A 20,098-nucleotide genomic window follows, 5' to 3' on the forward strand; every position below is an offset into this window, starting at 1 on the left:
CCTTGGGTTTCCCTCATACTGGTGTTTGGCTGTGCTGTTCACCTGTTCATATCTTTTAATCAGCTGACCAAGGCGAGGGGTATGACCTATGGCCTGGGAATAACTTACTGACCCAGGGGGAAGCTGAGGTAACTTTGGCCTCATTAGCATCAGGTTACAACTAGCACTACTGACCAGTCACAGGTACTAGCTAATTATAGTTAGAAACAGTAACTATAGATCCTCTTCACATGTGGCTTAATTACTAGGGATGTTAAGAAATATGAATTATGGTTATCAAGGAGATGAACACCTGAGTACATTTCTTTAGTATTTGGCTCCTTGTCTGCGGGAAAAGGATTGTTCTTTACAGGCCAGAGTTTTCATTAAAGGCCATTAATCAAGCAATAAAATCTAACTTGAAAGTTAGGAGAATTTTTTTTTACTATAACTTAGTTATTGGATTTGGAGAAATTTGTATGCCGATGATCAGATTGTTAAGTGATTATAAGACCCAGTGGCCTAAGAAGTTATCTCCACATTACCATTTAGTTTATCACCTTCAAAATATCATAGAAATGTCTTCAACATTATAAGAATTTCATTCATAGAGTAGAATATCTAGAACAACTACTTAAGCAGTGATAATTTTTTCTGTATAGAATAAGTGTAAATGACAGAGTATCCTGTGACCTTTAGGTAAAAAGCAGGACATTTGGTATGTCATCGACCTCTTGACTGGTGAGAAGCAGCAGACTTTGTCATCGGCCTTTGCAGATAGTCTCTGCCCATCAACCTCTCTTTTGTATCTTGGACGGACAGGTAAGAAATGAACCTCCATTTTGTACAATCGACCTGTTTCTAGAAAGAATATGATAAAGCTCCCCTACCTGCCTCTCTTCCTGACCTGGTTCTCCAGAAGGTGGCCAGGGCTGCCTTCTCCAAACAACCTTAGCATCTCATTTCTAAGACCCTGCAGTGGCCTCCATTGCCTAAAGGATGCAGTCTAAGCTGCACCATGACCCACATAGCCCCTCTGTTCAGCTGTCACTTCTCAGCCCTCACTGTTGCATTTCCCTCATTAGAACATTTTCCAATTGGGGTGAACTACCTGCAGTTCTCAAAATAGCAGTGCTATTCTTTACGACTCAGAATGGGGTATCCCTTCTGCCAGGCATGCCTGGTGTTGCCTGTATGGTAGATGTCCTCTCTTCCTCCACAGCTGCTCAAAAGTTCCCTTCTCTGTGAAGTCTTTTCCCCTGCCTCAAAGTTCCCATCCTGCCCAGGGACACTCGACTCAGCTCTCTCATTCTGGGGACACATGTAGCCATTGACAGGCCTGTCATAGCAGCCATCACACCCCTGTCATTGTCCCTTTACATTCATGAATAGCACCCACTTCACCACACCATTTTCTGTTTCCTTTTTTTCCGTCACCTTCTTAATGCTTGTTATTATATATTTATAAGTTTTATGTGCTTGTCTTCTGCCCCTCTCACTAGAATATCAGTTCTCCTAGGGTAAGACTTTATTTTGGCTCTATCTCCACACTAGACATACTCCCTGATGCACAGTAGGTGCTCAGATATTTAAACAAGTGAAAGAGTGAGCAACGTCTTACTCATTTTCATATGTACAATACCTCACATGCATCAGGATCACCGTGAAAATTATTGAACAAAAGTTAAAACTAAAAGAAGACTCAAAAAAACATCTAGAAGCAAAAAATATTATACCAAAAACCTACGATCTTATAAGATGTACAATTATTATATGTCAATAATATTTTTTTAAAAAATAGGTAAAGCAGGTCATTAAATGAAAATATTTAAAAACTTGGGATGAATTCATGTACAGTTGAGCTCTAAACTTAGGTCTAAACATTCAGGCAACCTAAGCTTTGAAGAAAGAGACAGAACCTTCCTCAGATGCTTCAGAAAACAGTGTATTTCTACAAATCAATGAAACCGATCTTGGTTCCTGTAGCAGCTGGCTGGCCTTACCTGTCCTAGGAGGGAGGTCATAGGCTGCTGCCTTGTAACCCTCCCCCTATAAAAATCAGGCGTTCTAATTTTCAACTGTTGTAACTGCTTGGGATTTGTTGGCTTACCTTTTCCATCAGGTAAAACCTTACAGTGGTCTCAGCTTTACCCAGGTATAAAAATCATGGAATTCCAGGTAGAACTGGGACATTTAAGGGAGTTGGGCTATGCTCTGGCATTAGGTGCACATGCATTACTGTGTAAAGCTATTGTTTCCATTTTATTCCTGACTTTCTGGGTAGAGGATTCAGGAAGGGATGGGTGAAGACAGTCATCTCTGGCTCACCTGTGTCTGGGACCTTGGTCCACCTCCATGTGACTTTTCTCCACACAATAGCCTGTACTTCTTAACATGGCAGCTTGATTCCCACTTGATAAACATGGATGTTGGAATGCCTTATAAGGTCTGAGCTTAGAAGTCCTAGAACCTTACTTCCACTGCATTCTGTTGGTGAAAGGAAGTCACAAAGCCAGTCCAGAGCCAAAGGTGGAGAAATAGAAAGAGTGACTTGCATACTCCTGGGAAGAATTGTTGGTGGTGATCTTCAGATATTGCCCTGCAGTCTTACCTCAGGCTTCAGTAGTTTACAGTCCTTCTGCTTACAGAATCTACTCACCCTTCCCAAGATCCCCAAAGTCTAGTCACAACATTATTCTAAAGATTCAACATCATGGGGTCTGTGTCAAAGTAGGAGCCTCCTCTCATTAGGTGAAGGAAAGAGAAAAGTTCTCTTACTCTCCCACCTGCCCCTTCCCCCAACCCAACATACAATGCTGAGATAGGATAGCTGTTGTAACAATTCCCGTTCAAAAATGGAAGGAAACTGAGGCACATAGCAGATACTGGTCCTTAGTAATTCTGAAATCCAGCCAGGTACATGTTTTCAGGTTCCCGTACTCTGGGGGACAGGGAATTTTCCTTGATTAGGGCCTAGTTCTGCCCTTCAGGATTGGTTTTATTAATATATTGTTCTCAGTTGCTCTTGGTTCTGTCTTTCAAGAAATCCTTCTTTTCCATAAAAATGGCTATTTTTAACTTTCTCAATCTGTCCTTTGTTCATTGAAAGTAGGGAGTCCAGAGGTTTTCTTTCATTTTAACTATCTCTGATCATTATAGTCCATGGTGATATTACTCCTTTAAAAACTTTGTGGGTTTCTCATGTGTCAAGTTATAGTCTATACCATTGGATAACGGTTGTGCCTTTGAATCCCTACTTTGGAAGGTGAGAGTGCTACGGCACCACAACACTCTTAGGGTTCTTATACCCCTTCTTACCTTACAGAGGGTCTGAGAGATACTACTTTAAATCTTCCTGAAGTTTCAAGGAAGGGTCTCAGTAGACTCACTCTGAGTTAGATTTTGACCCTGACCTGAGGCCCTTTTTTTTACAGCTAGTGAGTGCTTTGGATTTAATCTTTGCCTTGAGGTCATTTTTTTTCTTTTCTTTTGTTTTATTTTTATGAGAACCCAGTTCCTCACACATGCTGGGCAAGCGCTCTAACACTGAGCCACAACCCCCGGCCATTGAGGTCATTTTTTTACATTGGGCCTCTTTTCTAGCTGGAGAGCCAGTCCTGGATCCTCTCTTTTCTCTATGTTCTCGATTAAAAGCTGAATGATTTCTTTAGCTCATTGTCTTGGCTAAAAAAAATTTCAGCATTTTCTGCCTTTTACCTAGAAATCTCAACCAGATCCCTGAGTGCATTCCAAGTTACTATAAACAGTAGTCTCACTAATTGTGTCACATCAATGGAAACTCATAAGCTGGGTCTTCCCTTTTCAGGTTCCAGAAATGGTTTCTTCACTTTTTCAAGTCTCCACTAACAGTCCTCTTATTAGCCTCCAGCCTTCACCTCTCCCAAGTCAAAGTTACATGTTTTAGGGTTTTTTTGGTGGCATCATTCCCCTTCTAGGTAATGATTTCTAATGTCATATAAATATTGCTACATAATAAATCACCCCAAAAGCTGGGTGGATAAACACAACTGTTACCTTTCTTATGATTCTGTGAGCTGTGAGTTACAGGGCACAGCAAGGGTGACTTGTCTCTGCTACACATGCTGGTGGTTCACTCGTGTGTCTGGGACTATAGTTCTCCTGCACATGGCTTTTCTTGTTCCACATGGATAACCTGGTCTTTTTAACATGTAATTTAGGGAGGATTTGTTTGTTGTAACTAGATAAGGTCAACACTTTAATTAGGTGCTAGATCCCTTTGTGATGATGGACTGGTCTGTGTTCTTCAGAATATACCATCACCATGTATGATACCAAAACCCGTGAGCTCCGCTGGAATGCCACCTACTTTGACTATGCAGCCTCACTGCCCGAGGACGACATGGACTACAGTAAGTGCTCCTCATGGGCTGCATGAGGTTGGCAGGCACAGTCCATCTATGGGAAATGACTTCTCCAGAAAGAGGATTTCCTTTGAGATACTCTTCATCACTGGGTTTTGGACTTGCTGTTGGCTTGAAGTAAAAATGTCCCAGTCAATATGACAGGGCCTGGGTGAGAAGTCTGAGGGGAACCAAAGTAGAATGGTAGTGAGTTTAGATGAAGAGGAAGGAGGGCATACCTTGTTGAGTCTCTGTGTGTCACAGAAGAAATTTATAAGCCCGTGGACACTATAATTAAACATCAGCACATAAGCCAGGCACAGTGACACATGCCTGTAATCCTAGCTACTCTTAACATTGAGGCAGGAGGATGGCAAGTTTGAGGCCAACCTCAACAATTTAGTGATGACTCTGTCTCAAAATAAAAAATAAAAGGGCTGGATTGTAGCTCAGTTGTAAAGCACCCCCCAGGTTCAGTATCCAGTACAGGGGACTGGGGGCACAGCATGTGTCATCAACAGCCTCATCAAGAAGGCTACTGTGGCTCATCCCCTAGTTATATCTCTAATCTACACTCCTCCAACTCAAATGATAACTAAAAACCAATTTGATCATCTTAACCTTAGTATCCGAAAATATGACTCTGCCTAGAATATTTTCATCTCTCTCTCTCTCTCTCTGAATGCTTCTTTGTGAGTGAGATGCTCATAAGTCTGATTTGTAGCTTGATCTATGGATTTCAAACAATGCTATAAAATTTCAAATTAATAGGCAGCTCTATTGTCTCCTCTCTCCTTAGTATTTACTCACTTATTAAACAGAATAGCAGAGAACATGACTGAAGAAATTGCCTTTGGGGGAATGGTCCTATCTTAGGTTTAGACTGCAGGCAACCCTCAGTGTCTTGATATCAGGGAACCTGAACAAGTTCATGGAAACCATAAATTGTTCTGAGAATATTTTAGAAGTCTTGTTTTCTCTGAGTGACCGCAGCTTGCCAAGAGAGTAGAGGATGTGGTTGTGGGATAGAGTGAGACAGAATGTACTTTTGTTGTTTGATCTTTACAGAGATGTCCCACTTTGTGTCCAATGGTGATGGACTCGTGGTGACTGTGGACAGCGAATCTGGGGACGTCCTGTGGATTCAAAACTATGCCTCTCCAGTGGTGGCCTTCTACGTCTGGCAGCGGGAGGGTCTGAGGAAGGTGATGCACATCAATGTTGCTGTGGAGACCCTACGCTACCTGACCTTCATGTCTGGGGAGGTGGGTCGCATCACCAAGTGGAAGTACCCGTTCCCCAAAGAGACGGAGGCCAAGAGCAAACTGACGTGAGTCAGGGAACTCAGGGCGGAGGGTGGCAGCTGTGACACTGACATTTAGTGTACCCTACATTGGAGGAGGCTAGGGGGCAAGACAGATGTCTCCAAGGCCTTGAGGAACATCATGAGCCAAGACTGTCTCAATTAGAAACCCCAGAATATAAATACCAGGGGTTACCCCTGAATGCATCAGAGCTCTTGAATGTTAAGTCAAATTTTGGGGTGAGAATGAGAAGGAAACTGCGGAAATAACTACAATACAATTTGGCTATATCTCTTGTGGAAATAGAAGAAATCTAAATTATTTATTTATTTGTTTTTGGTACCAGGGTTTGAACCCCAGAGATGCTTGACCACTGAGCCACATCCCAGCCCTTTTTATTTTTTATTTTGAGACAGGATCTCACTAAGTTGCTAAGGCTGGCTTAAATCGTCCTGCCTAAACCTCCTGAGTCGCTAGTATTATAAACATGCACCACTGTGCATGGATAGAAATTTATTTTTTTTTAACTTCATGTATTTTCTAAGTTTTTATTGTAAGCTGAGTTCATTTTAAAAAGCAGAAGAAAAAAAAAGTGGTATGATATATCAAAGACTCAGTAGGCTGTGTTTTCCATCCCAACCTACTAATAACCTGTCACGAAGTCACTTAATTATGGCTAGCCTCAGTTTCCCACTTTACAGAGTTGTGGGAAATATAAAGAAGATAATGTACATGAAAGTGTTGTCTAAATTGTAAGACACTGCTCCTATGGAAGGTGTTTGTTGAAAGAGGCTTGGTGATTTAGTGTACCCTACTGGCTCCACAAAGGCTGTACATAGTAGTAGCCAGAAGCATCTAGAGGTGCAGCTTCCACTGTTTGTACACTGATACTGTCATCAGCCATGGCCCCATCCCCTCCACACTGCCCCAGACACGGACAGACCACCTAGCTAGGGGACTGGAAGCTCTTACAAATCCCTCTGCTCTGGGCATCTGGAGGAGAGCAGTTAACTGTTCCTCCAGGCCTCTACTGAGCCTCTATAATCCTTAAAAAGCCCCAAGACAGCATGGTGGTAACACTGGGGGTAGTGGTATGGAAATGCGCTGATCAGGATCATTCAAGAGTCTTACACAGTGGGTGCTAAGCTGACTGGTCATCAGATATGGTCCTTTACACTGAGCAGTGTGTAGCCCAGCCCTGGCATTTTGCAGATGAGGAAACTGAGGCTCACCCTTTGGCAGCTTGTCTGTATTTTGGAAGGCAGCACGTGAAGCTGGAACCTGAAGTCCTGCTGTCCGATTCCTTGACGGCACTCTTGCCCCACACCCAACTCTCTCCTCCATGCCCAGGACTAATGAGGCTGTTCCTGTGGGCAGTATTCAGGGTTGACTCTGCTTTCCCCAAAACTCTCTTTTGTGGGATCTGTACATGAAATGACTCGAACACATGTGTCTTTTCTCCTAGGCCTACCCTGTATGTTGGGAAGTACTCCACCAGCCTCTATGCCTCTCCCTCCATGGTGCATGAGGGGGTCGCTGTTGTGGTGAGTCTGCTGCGGGGCTCGCAGATGCAGCCTTCTGTTCCTTTTCCACAAAGAACGACTTTGAATTATATAGGACATCCTACTGGTTATGAACATGAGACACAGAGCTGAAAGTTTCAAGAGCAGCTTCTTCACATTCCATATTCTATTTTGAAAGCAAGATATGCAACAGAAGCAGCCTCCTAAAGCTGGAAGCATGGTTATTCCATGTTGCTCTTGTGTTCAAATCTAAGCTCCCAGGTGGTGTCCAGGCTCTCTTCAAGCCAGGACCACCAAGTACTTGCAGCACCCTGTTAGTGTAGCTTCTCTTCGGTGCCCGGAGTTCCCTGTTCATCTTTCATCTGAGCATTTATTGGGACTGACATCACACTTCAAATGCCCTTCCTTCTTCCTTTTCCCTAATTCAAATCCCTTACATTCTTTGTGACCTCCCCAAGCCTCTGTGGACCTCACCAGCCTGCTGTGAGCAGTCTTCTTTGAATGTCTAAGGCATTATGATCCCAGCAGCTCACCCTGACCCTTCCAGTATCTGGGCTCTTTGGTTGTACCTTGTCTTCCCAGCGAGCTGGTTACTGCTTGTGTGAGCAGGACAGTGCTGGAGCCACCTGGGCACCTAGATGGAATTGTTTCTATGAGTTGCATCCATTGTGACTAGTAGACAGCCACTCATTCTCCTTCACTTAGATCTCCTCATCATTGTTTCTTGAAGCCTGTAACACACTAACTGGTCCTCAGAACCCAGGTTAAGAACTGAAAGGGTGTCAGTGGAGCAGTCCTGTTCTGAGAAAGCAACTTCCCTTGCCTGGTCCTAAGGCCCCTGTGTCTTGCTCTGAGTGTCCTACACTAGAGCCCCACACTAGACACGGCTCATCTGGAGGCATGGCAGATCTATCAAGGCTCAGGATAATGGTTGGGGAGGTGTTCTGTGGGACCTGGGGAACCTGCTCTCCTGCAAGGGCTCCTGGACTCACCATGCCGTGTCTCCACAGCCTCGTGGCAGCACTCTTCCTTTGCTGGAAGGCCCCCAGACTGATGGTGTCACCATTGGGGACAAAGGGGAATGTGTGATCACACCCAGCACAGACCTCAAGTTTGACCCCGGACTCAAAGGGAAGAACAAGCTCAACTACTTGAGGAATTACTGGCTCCTGATAGGTAAGAGCTGGTCTCCAGAGGCAGCCTTAGCTAATGGCACACTGCCTCCTGGTGGACAAAAGCTGGCCTTGCTGGTTTCTAATGCTCCTGGCTGAAGGCACTGTGCTCTGTCACTTCAAGGTGGTCTTTAGACCTTGGAATATATTTTACTCTCAGGGAGATTAAACAGGATAGCCAGGTTATCAAAGACATGAGAGCTCTCAGAAATTGTTTATATAGTGTTCCAAAATTCAGGTTCACAGTAACAAACTTTGTGTGATTACCTGACAAAAATGTCTATTTCTGGGGCTGGGTATATAGCTCAGTTGGTAGAGGACTTGCCTTGCATGTACAAAGCCCTGGATTCAATCCCCAACACACACACAAAAAAAAGTCTATTTCTTATTTCTCACAGTGACCTTGTATAAGGAATCCTCTTATTTCTGTTTTGTAACTAAGGAAACTGAGACTATTTCTATGGGAAGTTGGCTTGGAGTTCATGTGGGTGTGGAGCCAGGAGAGAAGAGGTTAAGACCAGGAGAATTGAAAGCCATGCAAGGTCAAAGTCTGCCCTGAGCCCCACTCTTTTCTTTTATTTTTCCGTTGTTGCTGTCATCACTAATGGTCCTGAGGTTGAACTGGAGGCCCTGCCAGAGGTTATAGGGTTAGAGGCGGAGTTGACAGGTGAGAGGCTTTGTATTCCCAGAAAGTGTCCTAAGTAATTGAGCAAGATGGAGTTTTCTTGAATCCTGTCTGCTCTTCTTATTTTTCCTTCTCTCTCTCCCTCTTCCCGTTCTCACACACACACACACACACACACACACACACACACACACACACACACACAGACACACTCCAAATGGCGCTGTCTCCCAGGCGAAGGTAAGGATGAATCCCAGTGGGGCAGGCCAGAAGGCTGGTAGGGATGCCAGAATGCCATGGAAGCTGACAAGGCTTCTTCTCCCCATCCTCTTCCTCTTGGCACCTGCAGAAAGAGGTGAGAGCTGGAGCTCTGGCACAGGGATGAGGACAGCTGGGAGACCCGATGCCTAGGAAGCATCATGACCTACCAGGCAGTGGGTCTAGATGGAGCTGTGTGCCTAGGAGCTGTGGTGGGGAACCTGGTGTGCCTGAGCCCTGAGGTGCCCTTTACAGGTTGCCCAGCTCTGTTTTGTCTTCCTCCTGATTCTTTGTATCCGTTTTTTTTTCTTATTGTTTTTAACAAATAATAGGCAAAGGAGACAATTAAAGATTTCTACTCTTTTCTTACAGAAGTAATTTGGGATGTATGTCCAAGTGGACCCATGTTGGAAAAAAAAATAGCTAATTGAGCAGAGGCCATTAAACTTACAAGGCTTTTCAGTTTTCTGTACCAGTTAAGGGGTACATGAACTGCCTGCCAGTGATAAAGAAGTGACATTGAGGAGAATAGAAAAAAAACATGGGGGGAAGGTCTTTATGGCTAAGTTGTAAAATTAGATCCCTTTAAAATGGTTTGTCCAAGAATGAAAACTAGGAAACTTAACAAATTATAAAGAAGTAGTTAGATAAGGATCTCACAATTCTGAGGTACCCTCTGAGGAACTCCACAGGTAGTCATTTTTAAATAAGGCAGAGGGAGTACTGACAATCTTCTTGCAGACTAGGGCCATGTGGTGTACCCCTTTATATCCATGTATGTCCTTCAGTTTGGTTTTTGTGAAAGAGATTAAAGACACCCCAAGTTCACGCTCATTTTAAAGACAGAATAGCCTCATGAGCTCGAGAGGCATAATCTATGGTTGCCCTAAACAGTGGTCCTGACCTGTGGTGTTCCCAGCATCACCCCAAGTTTGTCAATGAGGCGTAGACCACCCCTGGAGGGCCTGATGCTTGTTGGAGTCTGGACCTAATTGATGTTGATAGATAAATAAATCACAAAGGCCTTGTATTATTAAGAACTGTAGGAGAGATGGGGAGTTTGGGCTTAGGACTTCCATAGCACCTTCTTGGTAGGCGTCCGGTAGACAGGTGGGAGCACTAAGTGTGAGCGTTGGGGAAAGGGGCAGGTAGGATGCTGCAGCAGAGTGGCGTGTGGCACCTCATTTCTCTTAGCTGTAGTTCTCTTGTCAGTGGCCTCAGTTACCTGCAGTTATCCACATTCGGATTCCTGAGCATACCAGGGGTCTGAAGTGGGTAGTCACAAGGTGGGAGACCCTGCCCCCGAGCACTGGCGTGTCTCAGGGATCCTTGGTAATTGTTCAAAAGTGGGTTTCCCTTCAAGATGATGTTAGGCTGTAGGTGAGAAGAGATGGAGGCTGGATGAAGGACTGCAAGGGGATTTTCCAGGTCAAGAAACACCCAGCCTAAACTAGATCCTGCTAGTTTTCTTCTCCCATTTGTGTCACAGCTTCTGATGGGTTTGGGAGAATAATGGAGAGGTCGTAAGGTGAGAGAAACCTGAATCAGTGAGGTGTGATCCAAGTGAGAAAACAGAATAGAGCCTGACAGACGGCAGCTGTGATGAGGAGGCAGCCTGGCCATTTTAGGCCACACTGGAGACATTTAATTTGAGATAAGTAGATTATCAAACCACATGATATCCCAGGTCCCAATTTTAGTCACTTCTCTTTTCTTATGGTAATTTTAATCCATCAGATGCTCAATAAATGTGTATTGAATGATAGATAGTCATGAACTAGTTGTGAGGAGAATGGTACGTGGGCATTCAGAGAGCTGCGACACCCCACATCCATCTGGCAGATGTGCTCTCTTGCTGTCTTATGAGTGACTCACCACGTCCTCAGACAGAAGCTGAGGCTGGGGCTGGCACTGCACTGAGAAGCTGTGCTGCTCAGAAGGGAGCTGGGTAGTGATGGTGCTGGGCAGAGCATGGAAGAAGAGCTCCTTGGACTCTGAACAGGCTTCCTAACACTTCACCTGTGACCTGGGCACAGATCCCACACGGGCTTCACTTTGGGACACTTCACAAACATCTCAAACCCTCTCACCTTTATTCTCACTGTGAGACCCACAGTACTATTTTCTACCAAGTAATGACATTTCTGTTTTGATGAAATTTTTTTGGTTGCTGCCTCTCATTTTCTCTCACTAGATGTGAGGGTAGATGTGAGGGTTTGCCTTGTGGAACGCCTCAGCAGGTAGTGACTGTTGCCTGAGTTTAGTGTTGAATATCACCGCTGCTTAGGCAACTGTTCTCAATCAAGGTTTGTTTCCTCTCGCAGGACACCATGAAACCCCGCTGTCTGCATCTATCAAGATGCTGGAGAGGTTTCCCAACAATCTACCCAAACATCGGGAAAATGTGATTCCTGCTGATTCTGAGAAAAAGAGTTTTGAAGACGTAAGTGAGGAGTGGCCAGCTGCTGGCTCTCCTGCCAGGCGTTGGGGGATAAGGCAGTAGACTTTGCCCTGCCTCAGAGCTCACAGTCTATCTGGAGGGGAGAGGACTGCACCAGAATCCATAGCAAAGGAGATAAACTGTTCAAGGCTGCAGGGGAGGAGCAGGAAGTAATTCATGAAGGAAAGTACAAGAAAGGCCCAGGAGGGAGCAGGCCTGGAAGAATGGGGTGGGCTTGGCATGATGGGTGGGAGCAAGAAGGTCCTGGAAGGAAGGGAAGAGCAGAGGTGAGAGCCTGGGTAGGAATGAGGCTGGGATGCCCAGAGCTGGGCTGTGAGGAGACAGGCCCCACAGATCCAAGGCTGCCAGGGAAAGAGCTGAAGGAAATAAGCCAGGGGCAAAAGGGAACCACTTCCCAAGTCTCAGACAAGCCTGTTGGAGGGGTTAGGGCTTGGAGAAGAGGGGAGACCTGAAGTTTTATGAAGCCAAGGTCAGACTACTGACAATTGCCTGGTTTGGTTGCTTGAAGTGGCAGAGGCTTGGTCTGGCAGGGCCCCAGAGCACCTGGAAGGTGGTACCTCGGGCACAGGGAAGTCATTCAGGTAGCAGCTGCCCTGAAGTGCTGATGTGGGCTGTGGAGACAGGGTGTGCTAGTCAGGGTCTCAGCTGAGAGAGATGGCCCACACAAACTAGGGTAATTTGAGAATTACCCTAGTTTATTAGTGGCAGGACTGTTCAGACAGGTGTGGACAGTACCGGGGGTCTCATGAAAGGGCAGAGAGTGGAAGGGAACCCAGACCAGGAGCTGAGAGCGGTGATGGAGGGATGCTCAACCCAGCAGAACTCCTCGTTCTCCCGCCTCTGTCTTATCTGCTGGTGCTCCCTGTTGGCTTCACCCAGTCAGAAACCAGAGGTGTGGGAGACCATGGCTCTGGCCCCTGCAGGTCAGCCTTCTGAGGACACAGCAGGTGCCCTGTGGAGGAGACCCCACACCGCCAGCTGAAGTCCTTACTGAGTCGTTTGGACCTCATAGCTGCTTTCCTACCATGGGGGCCCAGGGATGGAGAAGGTGCCTGGGCTAGAGGAAGGTCAGGAATGAGAGCAGCTGCTGATGTGGAGCCCAAGGCCACAACAGATTCACTTGAGAGACTTAGGTTTTATCAAGAGGCAAAGGGTGATCATGGTCTCTTAAGAGTTCAGGGCACAATGTCTTTATCCATCACCTCTGGAGGCAGCCAGGTTGGAGAAATACACTGATTCTTAAAGCAGTGATTTGAATAGCATTGCCCTAAGAGCTTATTAAAGTCGTGCATATTCATTATTGAACACTTAGAAATGAAACTGTAAAGAAAATAAGACAATATCCTTAACATAACACCCAGAGGTAACCACAGTCCAGACTTATATATTTAACCATCTGGTCTTTAGCCACAGTTCTTTTAAAATCCATCAAAATACTCTCGCTCAGGCAGTAATGAGGCTGACTCTTTAAACAAACACTCTCAAGCAGATATAGACGAAATGAGTATGGTTGCTGGTCACATGCTCTGCAAACACTCCTCAGCCGCCTGCTATACACCAGGCTGCCACACTTCCCATGCACAGTGGGAGATACTGGGTGGAGGTTTGAGCAGAGCCGGAAGTGCCTGGGAGGGCCCAGGGAGCAGCAGGGGAGAGAATAGAATGGTGTGGGAGGCTCACAGCCAGTGGGTAGGGAATCCCACTGGGATGGGAGGCTGTGTGCTCATCTAGTTGGGCAAACAGAAGAGGAAGTACCTGGAGCACTGGGTGTATAAGAGGCGACCAGCACATTTCTCAGGGATTCTGAGGAGCTTGGAGCTTTATCTGATTTGAACCTTCTAAATAAAATTTTCTTTAACAAAGACTTCTGGTGCTTCTTAAAAGCTTTAGGAAAATAGTAGAATTCTTGAATAAATTATTTTAGTTTTGGAGTTACAACAAAAGTTCATATGCAATGTAAGAAAGCAACTTCATCTCAGCACTGAAGCGAGGAAGGAGGGAGGGAAGGAGGGACAGAGACACAGGCAGCTTCATTACTTTATAGGCACATGGGGGGCTTTCCTTTTCAGTATGAAATTGTATCATCATATTGACTGCCAGCTTTTCACCAGACATTGTTACAGATGATTTCAGTTTTTCCAGACATCAAATCTAGGGTCAGAGGAGGAAGTTTTTGCCTTCATTGAACATTTTCAAAAGAATATCGGGTCAGATGTGATGGGACACACCTGTAATCCCAGCAACTTGAAGGCTGAGGCAGAAGGATCACAAGTTTGAGTTTAGTCTGAGCAATGTAGTAGAACCTGTGTTAAAATAAAAATTTAAAAAGAGGCTGGGGGTGTAGTTCAGTAGTAGAGTGCTTGTCTAGCATGCATAGGGCTCTGGGTTCCATCCCCAGTACCACACACACACAGAAAGAAATAATATCAGAGTCTAAAGGCACTTGCAAAAGTATTTTGCTTTGAAATATGTTTTTGAGCAATGGTAACATCACTATAGAAACATGTGGTCTTTCAGAGCCATTGCCTTGGAAGAAGCAACAGTTATCTGATGATGTGACTTTGATGTGCTCAGAAAAAAAATCCAGCACATTAGAGAAGGGTCCAATTATAACTAGGGATTCTCTTGATCTTTTACCTCACCTATATCTGGCCAGAAATTCTGCAATGACATAGTGATTCTTTCCTACACAAGGTTATCAACCTGGTGGATCAAACAGAAAATGCACCAACCACTGTGTCTCAGGATGTGGAAGAGAAGTTGGCTCGTGCCCCTGCCAAGCCTGAGGCTCCTGTGGACTCCATGCTCAAGGACATGGCTACCATCATCCTAAGCACCTTCCTGCTGGTTGGCTGGGTAGCCTTCATCATCACCTACCCCCTGGTAAAGCTCAGCCTTCCCCCCTACCCTCACCCCACTGCCCAATCCATTCCTGCAATTCTCCACCTATCATCTTTATCAGACAAAAATGGCCAATGCATTTCTTTTCACATTTCAAAGTCAATATTTGAACCAGATGTCGTGGTGTACATCTATAATCCCAGCTATTCATCATCAGTTCAAGACCCAGCCTAGGCAACTTAGTGAGACCCTGACTCAAAATAAAAAAGAGACTAGGGGTGTAGCTCAGTGGCAGAGCACTGCTGGGTTCAACCCCCAGTACCACAAAATAAAAAAAGAAAGAAAAGAAAGAAAGTCAATATTTGCTTATCTTTAAAAAATTTTTGTAGTTAGAGATGCTAGTGTTCTAGATAAGGACAATTTTGTACCTAAATCTTAATGTTTTTTTAAAAAAACAGATTATAAGAGCTGATTTATAAACCTGCCCTCAGATCATTTTGAGTAGTTAATTATGCCTTCTTTTTAAGACCAGGGATAATAAACAAAAACCTTTCTTCCCTTGAAAATTGCCTGTTAGGTCAGTGAGAGCAAAAATGGTGGCGTGGTGATTCCTTTGACTTCTCAGTTGGAATAATTGAGTAAAAATTCTGCCACTGAGCGGGCAGCGGGTGGGATGAAACCTTGATCCCTCCAGCAAGTCCATGGAGCATCAAGTGTTGCCTCCTCAGAGCAGCAGCACTCAGGCAGCCCTCGGGGGCCCAGGACAGCAAACCCTGCACACACTTTGCTTTCTGTGGACAGTCTATTCACCTGATAGTTTTTGAGGTCAATAGGCTCTGGGAACCTAAGCCTCCTCCCAGGGTGCTTAGCTAGTAAACAGTGTTTCCAGGACTTCAACCCAAGGTTAAGAGAAAGGGAGCTAGAAAACTCACCTGTGGGTTGTGGCTGCACTCAGGCCCCTGTAGTCATCCTCCTGCGCCGAGTAAGAGTGATCACAGATAACTGCCTCTTCTAATGATGCTAGAGTGAACCTCTCAGGGTGCTGGAGAGGAGTGAGGGTTCAGGGAAGCAGCATGATAGATGAAGCCCCATGCTGCCTTGTCACAGCCATGTGGCCCGGGCGGGTGGCAGTGAGGTTCCAAGCCCCAGCTTCCTAGCTGCCTTCTGTGGGCCACCCAGGCGCTGAGCTCCATCAAGCACACAGCTGTGGGGAGCTGGCCTGGCCCCACGCACCACATTGCCTCCCACCTCAGAACATCCTCCCCATTCAGTGTCACCTTTGCAACAACTCCCAGGCTTCCATAAAACTCCTGAATTCTAGGATTAAGTAGAATCCCCTTCCTCTGGGCCAGTCCTTCACCCAGGGTAGAACTTCCTCTCTCGCTTCTGCCTGTCAGCCATTCAACCTCCACTGGCCCCTCCAAGGTTGGGGCATGGCCATACTGGGAAGGGTCGCACTGGCAGAACGACCTCCAGTCATTGGACAGATTGTGCCTCTCTGTGGCTTCTCCCTGGTCTCATGCCTAGGGTCACATAAAGTACACCTGGTCCCCTGCCTCGAGGAGCCACTTCTTTCCTGTGCTTGCTTCCCTGTAGAGTACCACAACACCTACCTGGATGTGTTTGTTTGCAGAGCATGCATCAGCAGCAGCAGCTCCAGAACCAGCAGTTCCAAAAGGAACTGGAGAAAATCCAGCTCTTGCAGCAACAGCAGCTGCCCTTCCATCCTCCTGGAGAATTGACCCAGGACGTCGAGCTCTTGGACACATCAGGCCCCTACTCAGAGAGTTCAGGCACCAGCAGCCCCAGCCCATCCCCCAGGGCTTCGAACCACTCGCTGCACTCTGGCAGCTCTGTCTCCAAGGCTGGTGCCGGCCCGTTCCTGGAGCAGGATGAGGAAGGTAAAGCCAGTTGCCATTTTGGTGCAGCTTTATCTTTCTGTTGAATTCTACCTGAGACGTAGAGCACACCACATCCTGCTTATCTTATCTCCATGACATGATAAAGGGCAATTTCTAGAAGGTTCACAATAATGCAAAGAAACAATACAGGGGAGGAGACAGCAGCTCTGGGCATAAATGGGCAGTGAGCCCTGCTGGCCCTTGTGTGGAGCCTCTTAAATCCCAGCTCTTAGTTTAGAGGTCAGGAAGCTGGCAGCCATTTTAGCTTTGAAATTCTTTAGGTGGAACTGTTTAAAACAATCTCTTCTTTTTCTCCTTTTGTGCCAGATGAGGAAACCAGCATGGTGATAGTTGGGAAAATTTCTTTCTGTCCCAAGGATGTCCTGGGCCATGGAGCTGAGGGCACAATTGTGTACCGGTGAGTAGAGTGGCTGGTCCTGTGCCCTTCCTACCAAGTGTGTGAGTGCCTGTCAATTGCAGGCTGAGAGTCAGGCTCCAAGGGCACCACAGGATCAAAGTGGTGACCATGGCAGGTGAGACCCACATCCAGGAAGCTTGTGCACTAAAAGAGAAGTGATGTCCATGGGGTTGCTATTGGTCAGTCTGTGAGACTGATAAGGTGACCTCTATGTCACAAGAGGACACTGTGGGTCCATAAGTCTCATCTCGTTTCCATAGCCTGACTTGCACCAGTCAAACACAACTGCTGCTCCTTGTCCTACAGGGGCATGTTTGACAACCGTGATGTGGCCGTGAAGAGGATCCTCCCTGAGTGTTTTAGCTTCGCAGACCGTGAGGTCCAGTTGTTGCGAGAATCAGATGAGCACCCGAATGTCATCCGTTATTTCTGCACGGAGAGGGACCGGCAGTTCCAATATATTGCCATTGAGTTGTGTGCAGCCACCCTGCAGGAGGTGGGTATGACTGGCCTTTAGGTGCAAAGGGCCACTGACAGCTTTGCCATGACCCCTGTGGACAGCCTCCCTTCCCCTGTCAACTGGGATGTTGTTTTAGGGATTGCCAATTTGTTATTGTGTTTTATGAACCTGATTGAAATTGCAGTATAGGAGACTATCATGCTAAGTGAAATAAGTTAGTCCCAAAAAACCAAAGACCAGATGTTCTCTCTAATATGCAGATGCTAACTCACATTAAGGGGGAAGGTTGGGGGAAGAATAGAGGTTCTTTGGATTAGACACAGGGGAATGAAAGGAAGAAAGAGGGGAGGGAATAGGAAATACAGTAGAATGAATCAGACATAACTTTCCAGTGTTCTTATATGAATACACAACCGTATACTCCCCATTGTGTACAACGAAACTGGGAAGTTCCACTCCACACATGTTCGATATATTAAAATACATTCTACGGTATAACTAAAGAGAACAAATAAAAAATTTTTAAAAATTATAGTACAATGAAATGTACTCCTTTTAAATGTATAGTTTAATGCACTTTGACAAATGTTTAATCACTAACACCAAAAATGTAGAATATTTTTGTCACTCTAGTTGTATGTGTGTGTTTGTTCATTTATTGGTACTGGGGATTGAACTCAGGGATGCTTTACCTCTAAGCTACATCTCTCACACTCTTTTTTTTAATATTTATTTTTTAGTTGTACACAATATCTTTATTTTATTTATTTATTTTTATGTGGTGCTGAGGATTGAACCCAGGACCTCACATGTGCTAGGCGACTGCTCTACTGCTGAGCCACCGTCCCAGCCCCATCCCTCACACTCTTTATTTTTTATTTTGAGATAGGATCTTGCTAAGTTGCTTAGAGCTTCACTGAATTGAGGAGGCTTGCCTCAAACTTGGATCCTCTTGCCAATTTTAACTTGGGAGGCTAAGGCAAGAGGATCCATGTTTAAGGTGTACCACACTCAGCTCACCCCAGTTTTAATGGAGTGGTCTTCTGAACATGCCTGGACAGTCTTGGTTTGCAGTTGGCATGTCTCTCCCCTTTTGCCTCCAAGGAACCTGTTCAGTTATTATTCCCATCTCTGCTCATGGCTGGTGTGTGCTTGGAGGTTGCTTGTTGATGAGTGAAGACTGTATAGTTATCCAGCAGACTTATTTCACTCTGTTCCCAGGCTTACCTTAAAATATTTCAGTATCATTTGGATTCCTCTGCAGGCTTACCTATATAAGACAGTGAACTTGAATGTCTTGCCGCCGCCGCCTCCTCCTCCTCCTCCTCCTCCTCCTCCTCCTCCTCCTCCTCCTCCTCCTCCTCCTCCTCCTCCTCCTTTTTCCTCTTCCTCTTCCTCTTCCTCCTCTTCTTCTTCTTGACAAATCTTTATTTTTATTTATTTATTTTTATGTGGCGCTGAGGATCTAACCCAGGGCCTCATGCATGCGAGGCAAGTGCTCCACCCTTGAGCCACAACCCCAGCCCCCGCCTTCTTATCTTTCTTATTGTGAATTAGTACATGGGAGCTTTACTTATTTGTTTAAGTCAGTCTGTAACTAGGAGATCTGTTGGGAAATATGGATTTCAATAGAGAATGTTGGTAATAATGGAATTGAGAAGGAGCTCAGGATCTAAGAAGTCCTGAGGGCTGCGCTATGACCTTGCCATTATGTCTTTTGCAGTACGTAGAGCAGAAGGACTTTGCCCACCTTGGCCTAGAGCCCATCACCTTGCTGCAGCAGACCACCTCAGGCCTGGCACACCTCCACTCCCTCAACATTGGTAAGAGGCTCCCCAGGGGCCAGGTGGGGGTGTCTGCCTGGTTAGCTCTTTACTACATCACAGTTGTACAAGGTGAAGAGGGAGCCTAGGTGGTTCCTTGACAAGTTGGATTAGAATATAAGAGGGAACCTTACGAAGTTTAAAACCTTTAGAGAGGATAGTGGGTATATTAGGGTTTGACAAGAACCCATTTTCCCCTTATGGGAGGCTGGGGTTGCTCATGGTAAGCACTGGATGAATCTGGAATTCTCTCTTAGTTCACAGAGATCTGAAGCCCCACAACATTCTCCTCTCCATGCCCAATGCACACGGCAGGATCAAGGCCATGATCTCTGACTTTGGCCTCTGTAAGAAGCTGGCGGTGGGCAGGCATAGCTTCAGTCGCCGTTCCGGGGTGCCTGGCACTGAAGGCTGGATTGCCCCAGAGATGCTGAGTGAAGACTGCAAGGAGAATCCTGTGAGTGATGGCATGGCCTCTGAAGACCACAGACCCAGTCATTGTGCCTCCATAGTCAGAACCGTCAAATTCAAGTTTTGGGGGCTGAGGCACATGTTCCTGGAGAAGGTCATTGCTTTAGCAGAGAGCTCCTATGCATACATTTCCATATTGTCTCATACTCAGATACATGAGGGGGCAAATATGGGCAGTTGTCTAATTTTTTATCCTATTTTTTTAATATTTATTTTTTAGTTGTAGTTGAACACAGTATCTTTATTCTATTTATTTATATGTGGTGTTGAGAATCAAACCCACAGCCTTGCACGCACTAGGCAAATGCTCTACTGCTGAGCCCCAGCTCCAGCCCACTGTCCTATTCTTCTAATCACTTTTAAACCGCATTTTTATTTGGGGGAACTGGGGAATCAGGGCATATGTGGGATAAGCAAACCTCCAGTTTTCATTATTTTTTATATTTGTTTTTGTTTTCCCTACTTTTTAATTTGAAGAGT

General features: G+C 45.6%; 1 protein-coding gene across 1 annotated transcript in view; it reads left to right on the forward strand.

Annotated features, from left to right (window-relative positions):
- The window catches only part of Ern1 (endoplasmic reticulum to nucleus signaling 1), an 89,542-nt gene that overhangs the window by 60,174 nt on the left and 9,270 nt on the right, over nt 1-20,098 (forward strand). The window contains exons 6-17 of the mRNA XM_078041880.1: nt 679-801; nt 4,269-4,370; nt 5,430-5,691; nt 7,131-7,209; nt 8,199-8,364; nt 11,568-11,686; nt 14,399-14,587; nt 16,179-16,446; nt 16,774-16,864; nt 17,171-17,360; nt 19,048-19,147; nt 19,405-19,604. Of these exons, the coding sequence (XP_077898006.1) occupies nt 679-801; nt 4,269-4,370; nt 5,430-5,691; nt 7,131-7,209; nt 8,199-8,364; nt 11,568-11,686; nt 14,399-14,587; nt 16,179-16,446; nt 16,774-16,864; nt 17,171-17,360; nt 19,048-19,147; nt 19,405-19,604 (1,889 nt within the window). The remainder of the gene's footprint in view (nt 1-678; nt 802-4,268; nt 4,371-5,429; nt 5,692-7,130; nt 7,210-8,198; nt 8,365-11,567; nt 11,687-14,398; nt 14,588-16,178; nt 16,447-16,773; nt 16,865-17,170; nt 17,361-19,047; nt 19,148-19,404; nt 19,605-20,098) is intronic.

The sequence above is a fragment of the Ictidomys tridecemlineatus genome, chromosome 3 (genome assembly GCF_052094955.1).
Source record: "Ictidomys tridecemlineatus isolate mIctTri1 chromosome 3, mIctTri1.hap1, whole genome shotgun sequence".
NCBI classification, from domain to species: Eukaryota; Metazoa; Chordata; class Mammalia; order Rodentia; family Sciuridae; genus Ictidomys; species Ictidomys tridecemlineatus.